The sequence below is a fragment of the Thunnus albacares genome, chromosome 11 (genome assembly GCF_914725855.1).
Source record: "Thunnus albacares chromosome 11, fThuAlb1.1, whole genome shotgun sequence".
NCBI classification, from domain to species: Eukaryota; Metazoa; Chordata; class Actinopteri; order Scombriformes; family Scombridae; genus Thunnus; species Thunnus albacares.
This window is the reverse complement of record NC_058116.1, coordinates 739,383-761,824: the sequence shown is the minus strand read 5'-3', so window position 1 is coordinate 761,824 and position 22,442 is coordinate 739,383. Positions and strand designations below refer to the sequence as shown.

General features: G+C 38.2%; 1 protein-coding gene across 3 annotated transcripts in view; it reads left to right on the top strand.

Annotated features, from left to right (window-relative positions):
* Window positions 1-21,971, top strand: part of lypd6 (LY6/PLAUR domain containing 6) — a 58,702-nt gene extending 36,731 nt beyond the window's left edge. The window contains exons 1-5 of one of the 3 annotated variants that reach the window (XM_044366703.1): window positions 457-561; window positions 2,420-2,596; window positions 14,654-14,752; window positions 20,384-20,514; window positions 21,554-21,971. In XM_044366703.1, the coding sequence (XP_044222638.1) occupies window positions 2,479-2,596; window positions 14,654-14,752; window positions 20,384-20,514; window positions 21,554-21,727 (522 nt within the window). In that variant the 5' untranslated portion in view covers window positions 457-561; window positions 2,420-2,478 and the 3' untranslated portion in view covers window positions 21,728-21,971. Of the gene's footprint in view, window positions 1-456; window positions 562-2,419; window positions 2,597-14,653; window positions 14,753-20,383; window positions 20,515-21,553 lie in introns of those variants that run through there. The other 2 variants (XM_044366702.1, XM_044366705.1) reach the window with 2 other exon arrangements.
* Window positions 21,972-22,442: the final 471 nt, after the last annotated feature.

Genomic DNA, 22,442 nt, shown 5'->3' with positions numbered 1-22,442 from the left:
AGGTTCACGAGGTTCGTAGCTCCCTCTGCTGGGATGGACCTATTGTGCCAGTTGTGGATGTCTATAATTAATCCCACCTATGGTGATTGTGTAAATTGCCAGAACACATGCTGAAGAAGGGTGTCTTGCCCGAAACCTCCTTCTAGCAATTAAAAATAAGTAAACTAGATTTGCTGTCCTAGCCTTTTTTATTCATTTTCACTACTTTAAGGATTCAGCATCCTGCTTTCTTATTGTGAGTTGAACGTGTTGTATCATATTTTCCATAAACCATCAATAACCTAATTAAATCAGATGGATAGCCTAGTCTATGAAATTATGAGTGATATAAAATCATAATCAGGCATTTGCAAGGTCAGCTATGTTTCCTCTCTGTGGTTGGAACATCTACTGTCGCCATGAGAAACGCCTGATGTTTACACAAAGGTAACCAGTTAACGGGAAAACCAGTTGATTTGTAACACCTGTCTGAGGAGCCTCAACTAACCGAATCAGTCACTAAATGGTAGTGTAGCTAACAGTAGCTTTGCTGACATTAGCTACATTAAATTCCTAACAAAGGTATCGTTTTGGTGAAATCTGCTCAACATTACAAAGGGATGCATAGCATTAACCAGCATTATATCTAGCTAACTTAGTTGCCGTGAAAGGTGGAGGCGTCTTGCTAACAAGTTAGCATTAGCCGCATGTTACTTAATGTAAGCTAATGATAGCTTCTAAGTTAATGCTGGCTATCATTTACTGTCCTCCAAACACATCACATATTCAACTTTGAAAGTGCGATGTGGTTTTGGAAGACTAACATCAACGTTACCTAACAGCGCACATTGTTTGTCTCCTGACCACATTATATAAATTAGCTAATTTAGCTGGCAAAATGTGGCGTTTTATTTATAAATATATATATATATATATATATGAAATAATGCCATGCCTTTCAAATATTGACTTAATTTACCTTTAAAAGTTGTGGCATACAGTGTCATTTTATCTCTCTGCCATGCTCTCTCGCAGTCTTGCTGTATCTGTATCCAGATGTGAAAATGGCATGATGGTGCGCAGAGATGTTACACTACAGTCTCGTGTAACCTTGTGAGATTAACTCACCACTTGGGTCTGTGTGGTCTGGATGGAACAGAAAAATAAAAATAGGCTTGATAATGTTATATATTTTAATGTGAGATATCTATATTATATCTAAAATATAGAACACAACTTTATATATAATAACAGTCATTTATAATATATAATAATTATATATACACAGACACACATTATTTTATATAATAACTTTATATAGCACTTTTTAAAACACACAGTTACAAAGTGCTTCACATATAGGATAAAATACACACATACAAATGCAAGTATACATACATACATATATACATACACATACATATGCCTGATACATAGACAAGAAATAAGCACACAGCTATGATAATCAAAACTAAAGGCAAACAGAGTATTGATAAAAAGGCTAACCTATTGAAATCAGTTTTCAGCATCTGCTTTAAAAAACACAGATTCAGCAGATCTGACGGAATGGGGAAAGCTGTTCCACAGTTTAGGAGCAACAACAGTTAAAGCACGGACACCTCTGGATTTAAAATAGGAACGAGGAACAGATAAAAGGCCTTGATCAGATGATCGTAGAGGCTGACAGCTAGAATAGGGGCTCAACAACTCTGATATATATATTCAGGGGCCAGGCCATGCAAGGCCTTCTACGTAATTAGTAAAATTTTAAAGTCAATTCTATGTTTTACTGGAAACCAGTGAAGGGAGGCAAGAATTGGGGTGATATGGGACTGACGATGATGTTTCTTGTTAAAGGTTCTATATGTAGAATTGTGAAGCAATTTACATGTATTAATCGTTTTTTTCATTGCCAATGAGTGAACAGGTAGTAATAGTCATATGTCATAGATGACTTGCTTTTGTTGTGATGCTCCCAAACTATCCCACAATCAATCCTGCCACCTATGTCATCGGCACATCAAAATCCAAGATGGCAGTATTTGCAAAATGGGCTATTGCCATTAAGTTTGTACCCTCTCTGAGAACTTTATTAGAAACACCTGTGCAATCTAATGCAATCCGATACAACACCTCTGCCATACTTTTACAAACCTTACACAGTAAGTAAGTGCTAAGCATGAGCAACAATAGTCAAAATGTCTGAACAGAGACAGAAAGGAGTCATAGTGCCTGCTATGCTGTTTGACAACAATGACCAGGTACACCAAAGATGGATATCAAGATTGTAAATATGCACAAGGTCTCACTTCAGAAAACTCCAATGAATTACTCTATTCAATATTTCTATACAAAGACTATATAGCATACATTCAGCCTACATTCATGCATGATTCAGCCATAACCTAAAGATTTCTGGTTTTCATGTTTCACATCACAGGTATCTGGTTGACATTCATCGATCAGAAAGCTGCATGTGTGAAACCATAGTAACCAGCAATGGAGCACTGGCCTACAGTGGCCTGGGTCCTGGTGCTGACCGTCATCCTGGATCTTCTGAAAGCCGTCCACACCAGAGACTTTACTGAACAAGATATCATCTACCTCCACCCCTCAAGTAAGTGTCCACTTTCCAACACCACATAACATGTTATTAATATGTTGTGTATATAAATTTGTCTGGAGGAGTTTTCTTGTGTGGCATCTGTTTCTCTTTGCTCTACCTCACTACAGTGTTAGTTGTCAGCAGACACACAGCCTAATGATGTTTCTCCAAAATCTCACATTACATTCAGTGACATGTGAATGACATTACTGATAATATTATTGATAACACATTGAATCACATTAATAGTTGTATTTTGACAACATACATGGAAGGTGATTTGTAAATTGGTCCCCCATGGTATGGGCAAATTTTTTTCCCTTATCTTGGCTTAGCCTAACCCTGCCCCATGTTATGTAAGAAGGGGCATCAAATATGAATGGCTTGTTGAATCACAGGAGTACAGAGCAAGCCAGCCCACTCCAAACCATGGATGTATAAAGAGAACTGGATACAGGAAGAGCACCAAGCTTTGAAGCAAATTTGACATAGCGGCCAAACCGTGTAATTACCACGTCACATGAGGCACACTGGCCCAAAAAGACTTTTTCCCATAGACTTACATTGTGAAAGAGAGGTCTGTTAATCAGCAGATAAATTTTTTTGAGCGTCACAACCCCCGCGAAATGATTTGTCTCATTATCAGAATTAAATCCATTCAGTCCGATCACATTTCAGAAGCCTAGAAGAGCCATATGATTGAATTGTTTTATCCCCATTCAAGTTAGCCGGAGGGCTAAACCGACTCGACCAGCGAAAGTCACTAGTGCACATGCTCTATGGGCCGCACAATGCGGAAGATCCGGGGACTTTCATACCCGGAAGTCGATTTTTTTTTTTTTGCTTCATGCACCACTGAGCAACTTTCATAGGAATGAACGGGGCCCCGCCTCCGACGCTGTATCCAGTTCTCTTTATAGATCCATGCTCCAAACTGACTGGGTGGGAGGGATGCCACGATGAGGAAATCTTCCCACCGACTAATAAACTCATGACAACACCGGTGTTACCGGTTACACTGGACATTTTACAAAGTAAGATATTCGTTAATGACGCTTGTCCGTAGAGAGCTTTGATTTTTAACATGAGATTTTTAGTTTAGCTCAAAGCTAATTTGCATCCGTTGTCCCCTACAATCAAAACATACAACAACACAACAACAAACAGTACAAAGCAAAAAAACAAAAAACAAAAAAACAAAACAACAAAAAACCCCACATAGAGCACACCATACAAAACAAAAAAATACAAAGCTTCACACAACAGCACATCACATACACCCAGTGTCAATCAGAAACTAACAATGCAAACTAGACTCAAATATACACACACACACACACACACACACACACACACACACACACACATATATATATATGTGTATATATATATATATATATATATATATATATATATATACACATAGATACACATACTTTTTAAAAAATTATTACTATAATTTACTGATTATTATTACTATTAGTATTATTATTGATAAGAATGTGGTTGGAAGAGGAATGTATGTTCACTAACTGCCAGAAAACACACAACAACAACAACAACATTTACACTTTCAATTTACACTTTTATTTGTGGTGACACACTTAACAATCCATTTATTCAACTATGTCTCCTGTGTTTTTTGTTTGTTTTATTTATATTAATATCTTTATCTTATTTATTTATTTATTTTATTTACTAACTGGTTTGCACGCTCATATATCCATCTTTTCCTAAGTTTTATTTCCCCATCTTACTGGGCCCAGGTGGCTATGGTGGCTTGGGGGTCCTGGCTGGTTCGGACAGCCTGGTGTCTAGGGCCTGTTCCCCATCAAACCCACCTTCAAAAAGAAAGTTACTCCTCAGACCCAACCCCTCCTATAGGGGTGGGGGCTGTTCTAGAGGGTATCTGACCTGCAACAGACCAGCAACCTCCTACAGGTCTGGGGGCGGCCTAAAGCAGGAGAGAGCAATAAGAGCAAAGAAGAGAGGGAAGGAGAGAACAGGAGACAGACAGACATCCAAACAAATTATAAAATGAGGTTGGTGGACAGGTGTGTAGAGGGCGAGAAGAAAAATTAAAAAAAAAAAATAATAATAATAATAATTATAAAACTCTGTCCTAACTCATCTTGGTTCCACCCTGAAGCCCAACCAGAGACCCCCCACAACAACATTGCAGCTTTTTGTTTTTTCTTCTCCTTCCTTCCTCTCTTTCCTCCCATCTCCTCCCTTCCCTCTATATCTTACACACTAACACACACACAGACACTCACGCGTGCACACACACACACACACACATACATATATCTATTTTTAAGCCTAAATTTTATTTATCTATTTAAATTTATACATATATATATATATATATATATATATATTTTTTTTTTTTTTTTTTTTTTTTTTTTTTTTTTTCCCCTCATGTTATTGTTTTCATGGGTTACTGTCTGGTCCTTTCTGCCTCCCATTTGTGCTGTCACTGTCATATGTGTCTTCATGTTAATCACTTATCCTACACTTAATTTGTACACATAGTGACAACATCTTTGGAAGACTATTTATGTTATCTTGTAAACTGTCTTGTATCCTTTTTGTTTTGTCCAGTATGTATCCCTCTTGGTATTGTCTTTTTTTTTTGGTATCGTTTTGTACATCCTCTCAATTTGTTTCGTCATTGTTAAATTGAAAGCCTTAAATAAAGTACAAAAAGAAAAAAAAAGGATTGTAGAAGTCCGAAGAAAAAAAAAAAAGAGGGAGAGCATTTGCCGGGCAGCACTTCACCAAAAAAGCATGGCGTGAGAGGCTTTTGCTTCAAGGCTGACAGCCAAAATGAAGCTGCCAGCAGACTCTTCAGCAGAGAAACATTAAAGCTATAGTATGTAACTATTCTGCATTAAACTGTCTAAAAACAGCTGTTATATATTTTGTTGAGTTGTGTACTTGCATTATCCAAAATGTTTCCAACAATTTTCAAACCCAGAGAAATCAGTAATTTTAATCAAGGTAACAGTCTGTTTCATTTGGTCACCTGTCAACGGCATCATACTCCCTCTACCAAAGAGTATATGTGCACAAGATGCATGTGTCAGCATTGTGGTTGTCTGCGACAATGGCCTCTACCAAAGAGTATATGCATACAGAATAATACATTGACGTTGCGGTTGCCTGATTGAAACTGTCAACTGGATGAAGGATTTTAGTCATTGGATGACTGGATCTTAAGTTATCAGAGAAACAAGCTGAGCGAATGTTAGCAGCAGCTCGGCTCGCAGCCCCTCCAGACGTCCTGTGTCCACCAAACAGCGTTGGAGAAACACTGATTTTTTTTTTTTTTTTACATGAAACTGCTTTATTCAGTGTTTTTACCTGTTTTAATCACGGGTTCTGTTTGTTTTGGAGAGGAGGGGACCACTGCGGATAATTCAGCTCCCAGTAAAAACATCCTGAACAATGAACACCGAAGTAATCCTAACCTGGAGAAGCTGGTTGTTTAACAATGAAGACAACAACTCCCATGATCCCACGCTACCTCACACCATCATCACACTCTTTTGTGATTGTTTTGATTGAGAGACCCCTAGTGGCAGAAATTACATATTGTACATTTAACACTGAATTCCTTTGGGAAAACAACGATTGATGATGGATTGCTGATTAACTAGTCATTTAATTTACATTTTTACTGAAATAAGCCCACATTTACCTACAAAATGGGTGCCAAATCAAACAGTGGCTCCCAACATTACTTTATTTTTAAAATATCTATGTTGCTTGTCCCACACCTAAAAAAAAAAAAAGGCCTATTTTAAATTGTGTATTTTCATATGGGAGTTCGGAATGAGCATTGTTAAGTTTAGAAGTTCAGAGGCTGTTCAGTTGGAGCGTGCTTTCAGTGCCTTCAGCAGACACACCCCTGCATTTCAGAGCATCCCAATTGGCTATTCAGGAGGAAACGTCAAATGTAGTACTTGTAGGTGTGATTTGTACTTGTAGATTTGATTTGTAGCTGTAAACTTGGATTCACACATACAGTTGAGTTCTGTGTGAACTTTTTTTCACCCACAAACAGATAGATGTGCAACTGCAAACCTTTTTTGTAACTGCAAACCTTTGTGTAAATCTGCTTTATGCACTCACACATTAGAAATTATTTGTGCAATCTTTTTCATTTGTTCACAAATGTCATGCACAGCTACAGATCTCCTTGCAGATTCAAAAATTAAATCTATTTGTTCAGATATTTTTTACACATTAAAATATTTGAATTAATTTGATCAAAAGTTTTCACGTTTTTTTTTGTTGTTTGTTTTATATTCACACATTTGAATGTGTTCATACAAAATGTTTTCACACATTCACATATGGTGATACGCAGATACAATACATATGACCCTAATTTATATTTCATACAATCACTATAGTCCCATTTGCAAAACAAAAGAAAATAGACTTGAAGTGTAAATATATGCTTTGGGTAGAAGTTTCACACATAAAGCACGAGTGAATAGCAAGGCAATATGCAGCTTTGTAGCTGCTGTGTTGATTACAATAGGAGCGTATCTCTTCCGTCAGACAGATGGCTGAAAAACACAGCTGAAAAACTTTTTGTGTAGACAAGCTGTCAAGTTTTCTGTGCTGCTCCTCATCTTGAAACATTTCTATATGCAAATTAATTGCAAATTTAGAATATAGGCAAAAACAAAATAGTTAGCTTAATTTTACCCCCCAAAATATATATTTTGTTCTTTTCAGTGGATCCTGCATGCTAATTGAAGGTTCCTGTATTTTGCACACTGCTTATGCCCCTTGACACTCTCCTCTGTGGAAATAGACTTATTCTGAAATTAACAAAATCACATGGTTAGCTAATACATATAATTATCAATAAAGAGTGAAAACCAAGCAAAACAGCCAAGGGATCAAAGTGGTGAATCATTGTGTGAATCTTTCACTGCTACATGCATGATCTTACTGGTGTATGTGCATGATGTGACAAGTGTTATTGCGTGGTTTCACAAGTGTGAATGCAAGAGGTTTTTCAGTTGTCTGTGAAAAGTTTCACTCATTTTTATGTTTGTTATGTTATTAGTGTGTGTGTGTACATATGAATTTGTTGGCACTGTCTGTATGTGTGTGTGATTTTACCATGTGTTGTGACATAACTTGCCCCTTGTAGCCAGAATCTACAACACAATAGTTTTAGTGGGGACTGGCGTGCTGCCTGTGTTAGCACTGTCTGATCCCTGGGGGGCCATGAACCAACATTTGACCAACTCCTTCACTTTCAACCTCTGATATTAGCTGCCATTAGAGAAGCACTGTTATGATAAGACTCCTGTAATGGGCCCCATGGAGAGCTCACTCTGTCTCTGTCTCCAGTCTCTATGTCATACTCACACACTGTTTGTGATTCATAAGTTTAAGAAATTAGACATAGTCTTTGTTCAGTGGTGACTGGCAGCTAGGAGCTCTCAGGGTGTCTGTGTTAGGACTGCAGGGAATGCAGAAAGCTGCACTAGCTGCAGTTTATTCTGCCTCATACACAAACACACACACACACACAGTCTCAGTCAGAGCCTGGGTCTATTACTTTGAAGTATGGTATGTGGAATCCTTGCATTGCATTACAGTTAATCTGACCCGTGTTTTTCTGTCTGTGGACCTGTGCCCCCTTTAGTCTTGTTCACACATCAGCACAGCCTGATGGCTCTGCAGAGAACACAGAATACAAGAGTTTGACATCTCTGGACATTGGACAGCAAAATGTCATATAGGATGTTAGAGGTCCTGATGTATCCCATTAAGAAGAGATAAGTGTACTCCCTCTTGCTGAAGAACATGTTTTGTTTTTTGTTTTGTTTTTACCACAGATATTTGCTTAACTATTTTATGAAACAGTTTTTCACCCTTGTTATTATTCATAGTCCAGTATTTCATTCATAGTCAGCCAGACCAGACATTTATCTTGAGTTTATTAGTTCATGTTCATGTTTATTTATTGGTTAACTGGAATGCTGGACATACATCTGTGTAAAAAAGCTGATTAATGACTGTCTTTTGGCTGTCTCTGTGATTCAGACAAAATGTTTCTTTATTTTTTTCTTTCACCCTTTTGATGTCTTTAGTCAACTCCATTCCATAGTCACCATCTAAATTACTATGAAGTCATACAGTATTACTGCTGCTAAATCATAACTGCTACTTTTACACAAAGCAAACCCCTGTATTTTTTTCGTACAAAAGAAAAGCTGAATTTATAAGTTTTGTTCATCTCCTCCACTTTAATGATGTTATTAAAGTGACAGCCTTCAGACCTGCAGCTAATTACATAAATGTAATGGAAATTTAACATGTTGGTCATGACAGCAATGTTACCAGGTCTGACCTGTATTTCTGTAATACTTTTAACATGGCAGTCTGAACTTAATGCCCTCACACTAACATAAGGCCCTATCTTCCTGCTGGCACAAAGCCAGCACTTGGGCAAATGCAGTCTTGATGCAATTTTCCGCAGTCACAGGGGGAGAGGCGCAGCTGAGGCTGTGTTTTACCTGAAAATGGCTGTAGGCTCTGTTTGTTAAGCTACTTTTAGCATCATAAACTTAGTTTTCTCTGTTCCTCTTCAGTTGCAGACAAGCACACCTTAAAAAGGAGGCACTGCTGTTTTTAGAGAAAAAAACCCACTAATAACAATTTTTGTTTTCCATGTTTGCCAAAAAGCTTTTGGAGATATGAGACCTTTTTGAAATCCAAACAAAACACCTTATTTACCTTTAAAAAAAATAAATAATTTTCTGGGTATGTAAACATGATTTTTTTCTAGAACATTGTAACCCTTAGATTCCTGGTTTCCGTATGTCAGCTGTCAGAGGATTAATAAACCCCAAGACTCAGTGAGTTGCTACAACCCAGCTTTCTACAGATCGTGAACTAGTTAGAGGAGTCATTAGTCTGGTCTTCAGAAATGAGTTTCCATAAACCCAGAAAGAACGCCACCTCAGATATAAGGTGTACAGGATTGTTGTCCTCTGCATGTGGCCATACCACATCGTGGTGCACACAAAAGCCATCATACTGACCAGTTATTGGATGAAATAGAATATAAATCTGGGATGAGAAAAATGTAAAAGGCCCTTCCCTGCTGTGCCAAAAAAAAAAAAATCCCACTGCTCCACAGTCAACAAAAAGAAAAAATACATACATAACCTTCCTCCATGTCCATCCATGTATGGATACTGCAGATGTGTGTCATGTGTTGTGCATTCTACATACCTGCAAGTGAAATAGTTATGTGTGTTGTGTTGTCACCCTGGTAGCCATACGGGCTGATATCCATGAGTTTACAGCTGTTAGTCTTTAGTACAGGGTGGAAGGGGTCATAGTCTGGTCACAGAGAGATCACACTGATTGACAGGCTTTGCTGAGATAAGTTTTGTCTGACCTGCAGACCTTCAGCTGTCACATGGGAGGAGGTTTTGTCTGGAGGAGGGGGCCCAATCAGATTGATGCTATAGTGCCAAATTGGAAAGCAAACAGTGATGCCTTTTGATCCCAGCACATGGTCTGCATGAACATTCTCCTTCTTCTGCTCAGACTCTGCACTGAAGCAATCAGGATGTAACTGCTGCAGGTTAGCAGGCTACGGCACAATTAGCAGAAGGTTGTAGACTCTATACTGTGCAAGACTTGGATCATGGAGATGACTATCATGACCTCCTGATTGTCGCCTCCAGTGACAATCCACAATGTAATTCATACAAATACAGTGGAAACCGTTGATACTGATCACGGTTACAGTGATCAACTTCTTCTATAGATTAAAAAGCTCGGGACAGAATCATTTCTATACAAATGCTGTTTCAATAATTCTCTTAAAACTACGGTAATTCTATTTTACTCCCATGATACACAATAGAGGCTGCGGCACCATTATCAGACTTTGTGGCATTCCCACAACCACACCCCACACTTCCACACAAACCTGCGGAGGTGCGGGGTGTGGTTGTGGGCATGTTTATTTGTAACTGCCATGAAACAATCAGAAAATAATGTTTTATTCCTCTCATTCACCAACTTTCTTGCTACCACTGCTCCCTCTCCTCATCCACTCTCTAGCTTGCTCGACCACTGCTTTCTCTCTCTCTTTCTCTCAAATGAAGAGAAATGTCTTCCCCTCTTCCTAGTAATATTTTTGTCCTCCCTCATGGCAGGGTTAAAGCTCTATTCAGTCTGATGGCGTGCTGTGATTGGCCACCACAGCATTATGGGTTGCGTTTCTCCAAAAGTTGATTCCAGTTCAACTTTCTCACTGCGGGCCACTGCGGCCCCCATCCCCGCAGCCTAAACACACCTGTCTGCTTCCAGCTGGCTACCTGAGGCTGGTGCTGCGTGCACATTGAAATCATGATGGGAAAAAGAAAGTCTCTCGATGAAAAATGTATTCTCCTTGAAGCTTATAACAAACTGACAAAAACAAGCCAATGAGATGCAGCAGCGAAACAACAAGCGTTTGAAACAGCTGTTCTGTATTTTAAAACAGTTAATAAAATTCAGGTAGTACCAAAGCTGCCCATTTCATTACTTTATATTCATGTAATAAACATAAAAATGTCAATTAGATGATAATCTGTATAAGAAATAAAGAAAAAGAAAAAAAATTAGTTATAATATCCATCTGCTTATCAATTTAACCTGGACAGATGTTATCACTATAAGCGGTTTCCACTGTACCTGGATGTTATGTTAAGATGCCACCCTATCATGGACTCCTCATATGGAATTTATTTGTAAGAAGATACAGCAGGCATTTACTTTCTTTGTAGACTCAGATCTATGGAGCCAGTAGCCAGATTATTTTTGTTTTATAAGTCATAAGTTATTCAGAGTCTCATGCTATACTGCAGTACGGCCCGTGAAACTTAAAACTAAACTATATCATCAAATCCGAATTGCGCAAAGATTATTGGCCAACCTTTCAAATAGCTCACGACAAGAGCATGCTTAGACTTGCTAATCGTATCTCTTCTGACTCCTTGCATGTTTTAATCCGAAAAATACCAACTTTTGCCCTCTAATAGGTGATTTAGAGTCCCTCAATTTAAACACAACAGACTGAAGAATTATTTTATGCATCAGTCTATCCTGTTGTTAAACCAAGATCAGTGTGCTGCCGAGATCTGAATCCAGAAGACATGATGTGATATGTATGATTATCATGACTGTTTGATGTGTTTTGTATGTCTATGAAAAGTGTCATATGTGTAACTGTATGTTTAATCTGTGTGTAAACCTCTTAAAGAGGTTAATTTCACTGCAAACTGACAATATAGTTGTATTGTATTGTGTCATATCATATTGTCTCTTTCTTTCTTCTTACATATATAGATGGTGATATGATATGCTTAAATATGACTATAGAATTCTGATCGGTGGAAATTCACAAATCACCCTACAAATGAAATGAAATGCTGTATGACTGACTTGGAACTCACATAAAAATCAGATCAATTGCAATTGACAGATTGATCTGTTTTGTTATGTCTTAGGGACTGTTTGTTATTTATTAGAAGGAGGGGATGGCTGGGGTATGACTTTGTTTTTTCTTTTTATCTTGACCCTCTCTGGAGCTACAAATATTTTCCCTTGAGGCTCCCTGAGTGTCTGGGGGAAGATGCATGACCCTCCCTCCACCATAAATAACCATATTTTATTATATTCACACCAAAGTTAGGTAGGATTGGAAAAAGTAAAAAGGAAGCTGACCTTTTCCAACCATTACTTAAACCTTGGCCCTCTGACCTCCCTTCCCTTGTCGGGGAAAAAAAACTACCAGTCCAGCTTACTGTTGCCTCTCCTACAGTAACATTTCTGCAAAGTTACCTATGACAATTCCAGCTCTGAAACAAAAATAGTCCAGCCAGTGCAACGAGCAAACAGCAGGGAGTAAGAGTTATCACCAAAACAAACAACTAATTTCTTAAGCAAAATGCAAATCCTCCTTATAAACAATCACATCATCACACAAGCTGTGTGTGCACTTCAGCAGAATATGAGTGTATGACAGCCAGTCGTCCTACCACACATACCAGCAAAATTCAATAAGCCTACGACTCTGCCAGTGGCCAGAATAATATCAGCTGGTACCACAGCCATTATTAGATTTTAAAAACCCCTTACCCTTTTACCTTTGATGATTGCATTAACGAAAGTTACTTGAAATGAAAACCTGGAGTTGAAGAAAGCCTTGGTTTTCTGCGCCAAATTAGCTCTGGTGTAGGAGTTCCTTTGCCAATTAACTCCATTAAAAGTTAATCCTGAAAAAGGCATGGATAATCCTCACTAACCATTACCCCCAGCTTGATTATCATTTTTTTCCCTGCTAGCTTGTGACCTGGTCCACTCCATTTCAGTGTGCCGGTGCAACAAACAATAATGTCGGACTACAGGGCAAAAGCTATATTAGCTTTCTGAGCTGACAAATAATTGCCAGTATGGACTGTAATGTTCACAATATGATTTTATGTAAGCCAGAATAACATTCATCAGTTCTCTGTTTTATCAATCTCCCTTGACTTGTTTGTTTTTGTGTAAGCCATGTAGTCGTGGTGATGTTAATGCTGCTGTCACTGCTGAAATTTGGTGGCGGATCTGGCATATCTACTGGCTACGGGGGCGGCTGTGGCTCTGGAGGTAGAGCGGGTTGTCCACTAATCGGAAGATCGGCAGTCCGATTCCCAGCTCCTCCAGTCCACATGTTGATGTGTCCTTGGGCAAGATACTTAATCCCAAATTGCTTCTGATGGCTGTGCCATCAGTGTGTGAATGTGTGTGAATGATTAGATTTCCTCTGATGGGCAAGGTGGGACCCTGCATGGTAGCCGCTGTACCCATTCAGCCTATGAATGTGTGTGAATAGGTGAATGTGACTGTCCATTTACCACTTACCATTTACGATAACTATCAGATGGTGTGAAGACTCTGCCAACTCGGTGCACCACAGCATGTAATTGTGTGGACCCATTCACAGCACACAGCCGACTGAACTTGTCATAATGTAGCAACAACAAAGCCCGCCCATTTTAAAGACAGATAGAATTATAGCTGGATCACCAATCACAGAGCTGAAAGCAGCAACTGTAGAGGCACAAAATTCTGATAAGCTGACAAAAGGGGTTTCTTCCATTTAACCCCTCACATTCACACAAACCAAAGAGGCAGGTTTGAATGGTTTATATCCTCAGAAACTTTTTGTGAGTTCCGTCACCATACAGTGGTAAAACACATATTCTGAAAAGAAAACATATATTTAAAATAAATACAAAATGCAACCATTTAAAATTATATGTCCCTCCCTTAAGCCAAAATAAAAAACACAAGTCCCCCCTCAGTGCCTAAAATATTATTTGGCCTGCCTCCCCTGTTTTGCACCACCCCTCTCCCTCTCATAAATAATGAACAGTCCCTTAGTCTCTTGTTTTTCTGTAAAATATAAATTCTCACCTGGGGATCAATAAAGTGTGAAGACCATGGATTATACAAAGATGGACGTAGTGAGGTGTGACGTCACTGGTTGGTTTGCATTGGAGCCGATTTGAAGCCCAGAGTTGCGGCTTATGGTAGGCGCCATCTTTTCCGTTTGGAACCAGGATGTTCCATATAAGGAGTGCGGGTTGTTGCCTTTCCCGCTCTGGAAACATGCCCGCTACTTCGGACTTAAGCTAGTGCTAACTTACTGAGAACACTGATCGCTGCACACTTGGGCTAACATTAGCTAACTAACAGGGCAAGTATAGTTATCAAGTAACGTTAAACTTTGTGACATATTGCGACAATAGTCTCAGTGTGAGTCCCGGAGCCAGGGAGAGCAGCAGGTGAGCCAATTGTCAATCACAGCTGCCAATCGACATCCACATGGCAGACATCAAAGCCAAGTTTATCAAAGACAAGCTTATATTCCTGTTGTGATATGAGGCAATAAAAACTTTTGCTGACAAAGCTTAAAACCAATTTTGAGTTTCAAGTATGATAGTGCTGTCTGTTTAGAAGGTTTTGTTTACTTTTTTTTTTCAGCCACTCCATTTCCTGGTGGATTCAAGTGTTTTACCTGTGAAGATTCACAAGATAACTTTGAGTGTAATCGCTGGGCACCGGACGTGTACTGCCCATTTGGTAAGATTCTTCTGTCGACATTTAAGGAGTAAAATATGCACTACACACATTTTTTTAAAATATCTTAAATAAGACTATGTAATTTTTGAGATAAGTGGTATTACATTCTTGAATTATAAAATATTATATTATATGGCCATTATCTTATGGTTGCTAATGTTTGCATAACCCAGGAGCTGGAGAGTGAGGATATTAAAGGAAGGGTCGTGTTCAAACAAAAAGGATTGTCAACAAATTTTTTGAACCTCACTTAAAGGATAGGTTCACAGTTTTTCAAGTGTGTAATAAAACAACAGTCAGGTGTCCATCTGAACAGTGAAAGTGGTTTTCCTTGCTGTAATCATTCCTCCAGTTCATACTGGCTATTAAAAGATCCCCCTCAAATGTGCTTTCAATGTAAGAGATAGGGGCTAAAATCCAGTGTGTCCACACAGTCATTTTGTGCAAAAATGCATTTAAAAGTTTATCTGAAGCTTATATAGAGACAGAGCACAATGAAGTCCCGCTCAGCCTGGAGGGGAAAACAATTCATTGCTCTCCATTGACTTTGTATTGAGTGAAGGTGCCTCCTTGTCACTTCCCTTTGCAACAACAACAACAGAAAAATGTCTAAAAGCTGCTATGTGGTGGAATAAACTACCAACAGGGTAAAGAACCCAGAACTAAGTTTTTTTTAAGCTGCAGAATTGAAAAACTGAGCCTTTAAGAAGACAAAAGTGCATACAGGGCTGTGAGCCATGTGGTGGAAGAGACAGACCCAACCTGAGCTGCACAGACAACCTGCATCTCAAAAACCTTTGCATTGCTAGTTACAGAGAACACACATGAAAGTAAAAACAGAACAGCTGTTTAATTGAAAGGTATGCAGTTTTTGTAATAGACGTTTAAATCACAGAATACATTCCGCTGAAATGCTATCTGTAAAAAGAGCCTGAATGGAAAATGATTGCATGTCTGTGCGTGTAACTTCCTTGACTCTGTTTGAAGTTTTAATTTATTTATTTGATAGGGACAATGCAATTTAACATAATTCCAATATAGAGCATGAAACTGATGTGCTGCACAGAGAGTTTATAGCTATTGCTATTTTTGAACTTTTGTACCTAGCTGGGCTTTACATGTACAGTGTAATTAAAACATACAGCTTTCATTATCATAAAACCACAATACACTACAGATGTGGATGAAATACACATACTAAAAACTATTGTCTGTGATGTACAGTTTGAAAAAAAAAAAAAATTAAATGCACAATATGTAAAGTCTGCCACTAGGACTCTCAGTCAAAATAATAACAAAAGACAGAGTTTGATGATGTTGTGAAGTAGCAAGGGATGATGGGAGTTGTTTCCTTAATTTTTAAACAACCAGCTTCTCCAGGTTAGGATTACTTCGGTGTTCATTGTTCAGGATGTTTTTACTGGGAGCTGAATTATCCGCAGTGGTCCCCTCCTCTCCAAAACAAACAGAACCCGTGATTAAAACAGGTAAAAACACTGAATAAAGCAGTTTCATGTAAAAAAAAAAAAAAAAAAATCAGTGTTTCTCCAACGCTGTTTGGTGGACACAGGACGTCTGGAGGGGCTGCGAGCCGAGCTGCTGCTAACGTTTGCTCAGCTTGTTTCTCTGACAACTTAAGATCCAGATGTTTAGCAGGTTTTTACTGGGAGCCAAATTATCCACAGAGGTCTCCTCCTCTCCATAACAAGCGTGCACAGGGATTAAAACGGGTAAAAACACTGAATAAAGCAGTTTCATGTAAAAAAAATCAGTGTTTCTCCGACGCCGTTTGGCAGACAGAGGACGTCTGAGAGGGGCTGTCAGCCGAGCTGCTGCTAACATTCACTCAGCTTGTTTCTTTGATAACTTAAGATCCAGACGTCCAATGACTAAAATCCTTCATCCAGTTAAAAGATATATTCAAAAATGACCAAGACCTAAAAAGTTTATCGTAAAAATACGGCTTAATAATACGGCTGAATAAAAGTCAATTTAAGTTTCTTGCAGACAACCACAATGCCGATGTATTGTCTTGTCTGCATATACACTTTGTGGCAGACAACCACAGTGTCGACACATGTATCTTTTGTGCATATACTCTTCGGTAGATTGTTGGAAATATTTGGGATAATGTAAGTACACAACTCAACAAAATATATAACATAGGTCCAGTTGTTTTCAGACATTTTAATGCGGAATAGTTATATATTATAGCTTTAACAATACAATACAATTAGCTAAAAATGGGTACAGCTCTGGTTTGCTTTTAGCCAGCACTTAACCTTTGTAGTAAAAGATTATATATCTGGAATTAATTTGATTTCAGTTGGTAATGTGCTCCAAAGTTGACAGCCCTTTATGGAGCAGGCTGATTGTCCAAATTTAGATCTACAATGTTGTATTTTTACAGTTGCCATTCCCCATTCCCCATGCTCCTAGTATGGAGATAGATTTGTTTCATAGTGATTTGTGTAAACAGATCGACAATCTGTGTGTAAATCATAGACTGTATAAAAATATGGACGTAGTTACCATGACGTCACCCGTTGGTTTTTGAAGAGTGGTTTTGAAGCTCAAAGTGAGCCGCTCCGGCCGTCTCCATCTTGGCAGTGCATGACACTGCCTAACTCCCAGCCAATCAAAAATGGGCAAAGAGGCAGGCCGAATGGCTGAAACAAGCCACCTAGTGGCTGGCGGACGTGTCACTCAAAGCAGCCATGTCCTTCATTATGCATTACTTTACGGCTTAATGAAATTTAAACGGGTGAGTTATAAAAAAAATTCACCCCCCGTACAGTCGTCATGAAAGGGGAAATTAGCTATAGAGACCAAAACTGTTTTTTGTACCAGGCTGTAAACATGTTTATTTCTGCTGTAAAATTGGGCATTTTAACATGGGGGTCTATGGGGATTGACTCGCTTTTTGAGCCTCAAGTGGCCATTCAAGGAACTGCAGTTTTTGGCACTTCCGCATTGGCTTCATTTTACAGCCCCAGAGGTTGCCGCTTAGTGTAAATGTGTAATCTGTAAATATAAAACACTTTCCACAAATACAAAAAAAGATTTGTAAACTCACAAAAATATTTTGCAAATATAAAACAGATCTGCAAATACATCAACAAATTTCAGAAATAAAAAATATCTGTGAATACATTAAATTAATTTGCAAATAAATTAAAAGCATTTGTGAATATCTTCCTAATATTTAAAACTTTCCAACAGGCATTTGTGAACTCAGTTTTTATTTGTGAATTGAAAAAACATGTGGATCTCAGTTCTACGCTTGTGGATTTGCTTTCTACACACACAGAGTTTTGAAACAAATTTTCCACAGGTCCAAACGAAAATTCACTCGGCCATTTTTGGATAGTATGTGATCGCCTGCGGATGACATCATTTCCGCATTTCAAAGTAAGAGCATGCAGTTGTGCATGTATGTGTTTATTTGTTGTATATTATATATGTATATTTATATTATGTATACAATTGCCAACTGAAGAAGCAGCTAAGCCACCGCTTTAGAGAACTGAACGTCACCCACAAGCATCCTTGTGCCTTTCATACTCAAACAGAAATGTATACAAAAGTGTGAGCTAGATAATATACATAGAATAAATAAACACACACTAATAATCACTGCATGACATTAACATAAAACAATGAATGCACGTTACTTATCACTGTTTATTGAAAAAACAAAAATAAAAAACAGCTCATAGAAAGACTGCGCGCTCTTACTTTGAAATGTGGAAATGACGCTGTCAGCAGGTAATCACGTGCGATCCGAAAATATTTTTGTGAGTTTACAAATCTTTTTTGTATGTGTGGAAGGTGTTGCGGATCTGTTCAGACAAATCATTATGAAATAAATCTATCCCCATATCCTAGTTACTCTGTTACTGTCTTGTCTTTATATATATCTGGACAGGCTTTTTGTCCATTATTTTCAGTACCTGACTGTATAAGAATAAACTGTACTCGCCCTATCAGCTGTGAAAAGTGCTCTCTGTCTGTCTCTATGAGGCTTCAGCAGTCTGAGTTAGTAATATCAAGCAGATATCTGTCATATTTAAAGCCTTTTTAACATCAAATTCCTTCTTTGTTTCCTCAGACAGTGTTTCCCTGTTGAGCTGCAGTGGAAGTATAGTAACAAAAAGATGGAGTTTGGCACTAAGAAGACTGTAACATTGAAAGATATCTGCTTTATTTGACTCATTTGGACAGCTGACATGTCGTATTAGCTTCAGACAAACCTTTAAATACATTTTTGCACATTTCTGTCCCCCATCACTCACATCGTAAGTGCATTATGAAGGGATCTTCTAATGGTCAGTATGAACAGGAGGAATGATTACAGCAAGAAAAACATGTTTCAATGTCCATATGGGTAACTGGCTGTTGTTTTAAGACACACTTGAAAAATTGTGAACCCATCCCTTAAAATTTATTATATCACATATGAAATCAACACTATATGATTTTAATATATTTTTAAGACAGATTATTTATTGTCAGGAATGATTTATTTGCATGTATTTATGTATTGTTTTCAATTGCTATGTATGCCTATTTATTGGTCTAGATGTAATCTGGGTTACATTTGCAAACTTTAGATACTGTTATAACTGACGTTACTGTCAACTACTGTACAGTCAATTCATCATTTCATTGACTTCATCTTCTCTACTTGTACTACGGTTGCACAATGTTTCAGCATCTACCACTTTACCACACTTGTCTTTTGTGGCCAGAGTGGATACTGTTCAGCAAAATGTACAGTCTGGCTTTGGTACACTGGAGTTTTCTTGTAAAAGAAGTTTCACTGTTGGCATTCTTATGTGTTCCTGCTTTTTGCTGGCTAGTTATTTAAGGTGTTGTGTCAGTGGAATAGTGTAAAACTGTCAACAGGAATGTGTACCACATCACCCTGTGCAAGTGCATGTATATGTTTGCCGTTATACACTAATAGAGCACCACATAGCAGTGGTACCCCATGGTGTTTGTGTCAGTACATTGCACAGTGCACACATTGTACACATTTTTATTTGGATTTGACATTCTTGCTACCCAGAAGATTCTATATCATTACGTTTATGAATGCTGCTGGCTGCTTGATGTTTCTCTGAGCTATGAAGACTTAAGCATACAGCCCCTCAATTTACAGTAGCCTCCAATGATTACAGTTGAGTTTACCTCAGATTAATGCTCTACAGGAACTAATCAAAGCTAGTCTGTGTGTCCTAGTCATTAAGAAAAAGCTATAAATCTGTCCAGCAGTGACCAAGTACCTGCTGGCTTCACTCATAAAAGAACATTCTTTGCTTGAAAAAATATCAATCTTAGTTTGAGATAGAGAGCTCAACCAGTATAATGTTGTATATGCTAACTAACTATTTCCATGTTTTTTGTGGTTTTCCACATCACCACAGTGACACTGAGGACATGGAGCTTTTTAGATTGTATTTGACTAATTCAACACAGTCCAGCTCAAATTCCACAGGGGAGTATTAGAGAAGGGGGGGGTTAAGAGAAGCAATCTCAGAACTACTACTCTTATACTCCTGTAGGTATAACTCCAAGTGTTGTGGTTATCTCTGCAAATGTTTGAAGCTGAATTTCCATTTTTTTCAGAGGCCAAATACTGCTACACACGCCACACAATAGATGTGGAGGGAGACAGTGTATCTGTGACTAAACGCTGTGTGGCCCTGGAGGACTGTCTTTCGGCAGGATGCACTGAAATGGATCATGAAGGAAACAAGGTGGGGTGCCGGGAAAATCTGTACAAGCCAAGAATATTAGATTCTTCCACTTTGGTGGAACGCCATATCCTTTCAAATTTTCACGATATTTGCTTTAGTTTGCAGGTTTGGGAGTTATACCATGGAACTAACCTCTTATGTTTTATTATCATCCTTCTTAAAGGGGCGATGGAGTCGAGTGTTATTCTTAATGAGCCTGCAGCACTATCAACAAGATTATCAGTTTGGGAGGGACTAAAGTTAACATAAGAGTCCTCTGTAGTATTGAGACATGGCATTGAATTCAGTACTGATGGAATTGCTCCTGTAAATTTAGCTACAGCACTATCAGATAGACATCTAATGAAGACATTTTTGTCTGATGGCGTGTAATCCAGTGATAGGAATTCAAAAGTTATTAAGTAATGGTCTGATAAAATAGGATTTTGTGGAAAAATTATTAAAGGTTCAATTTCAATTCCATAAGTCAGAACAAGGTCTAGGGTGTGATTAAGACAGTGAGTGGGATTATTTACACACTGAGAGAAGCCAATTGAGTCTAATAATGAGATCAACGTAGTGCCAAGACAATCATTATCAACATCCACATGAATATTAACATCACCCACTATAATTACTTTATCTGTACTAAGGACTAAGTTTGATAAAAACTCTGAGAATTCAGATAGGAATTCAGAATAGGGACCAGGAGGACGGTACACTATAACACATTGAACTGGCTGTAAAGTTTTCCAGGTTGGCTGAGAGAGACTAAGAACAAGGCTTTTGAATGAGTTATGATTGAATTTAGATGATTAGTTAGTTAGTTGATGATTAGGCTTGAGTTGAAAAGGGTTGCAACTCCACCTCCTCGGCCAGTGTCTCGAGAAATATGAGTATTAATATGACTGGGGGGAGTAGATTCATTTAGGCTGAAATATTCATCTTCATGACACAGCCAGGTTTCAGTAAGACAAAATAAATCAATATGATGATCTGAGATTAAATCGTTCACTAATTGAGATCTCACATTGTTTTTAATGTGTGTCTCTCTGTCAAGGTTTGCATAGCCTGCTGTGAGGGAAATATCTGTAACCTACCAGTGCCATGGAATGAAACAGATGCCATCTTAACCACCACCTCACCACTCAGCAACACTGTTGGACTTTTACAAAGCTACGCACTGACTTTTTCTCTCATCATTGGTTCCTTCATTGTCTCAAGTGGCGTTTGAAAAGTGAAGGCACAGTCAACTTCATCAAGGTATACTGGAAAGTTATAGGCGTGTCAGTGAACCACTTGGATTGTACTCCGACATAAGACAGTTTGGACAGTTTCTTTTCCTGTCAGGTCCAAACACATTTCAAATCTGTTATCAAAAGAATAGGCACTTACCATTGCACAGTGTAGTGACTTTAATAGATGAGATTATCACTGTTGACCATGGGGAATAAAACATCTTAACATGTTGTTTAGTTTGTTACCTATTTACCTTGTAAATGAAATGTTAAAATCATTCACATTCAAAGTATTAAACCATGCTCTTGCTCAGTCAAATACAGGAGTTATATATAGTATATATACTATATAGAAGTTTAACTGCTACAGCTTTACGTGGCCTGGTATGGCCAGCTTTTGATACTTAATATTAATATGTAATTGACATTACTGAGTCAGCTCACTGACAATGACTCTTCTACACTTGTTCTACGGTTGACATACATTTCAGCAGGTATGCAGGTAAACATTTAAATGGTTTTATCACCAAAGTAAAATTTTTTCTGCATACTGTATTAGGACACCTAATAATTATGTCATTAAAGCAATTGACTCAAGAGAATCTTGGGAAATAAAATGAGCCACTGTTTAAAGGTTACATAGTCTTGCTTTAAAATGACCCTACTGACCTTAAGCAGTAAAGCCTGTCTAAACAGAGTGTAAATGTGACA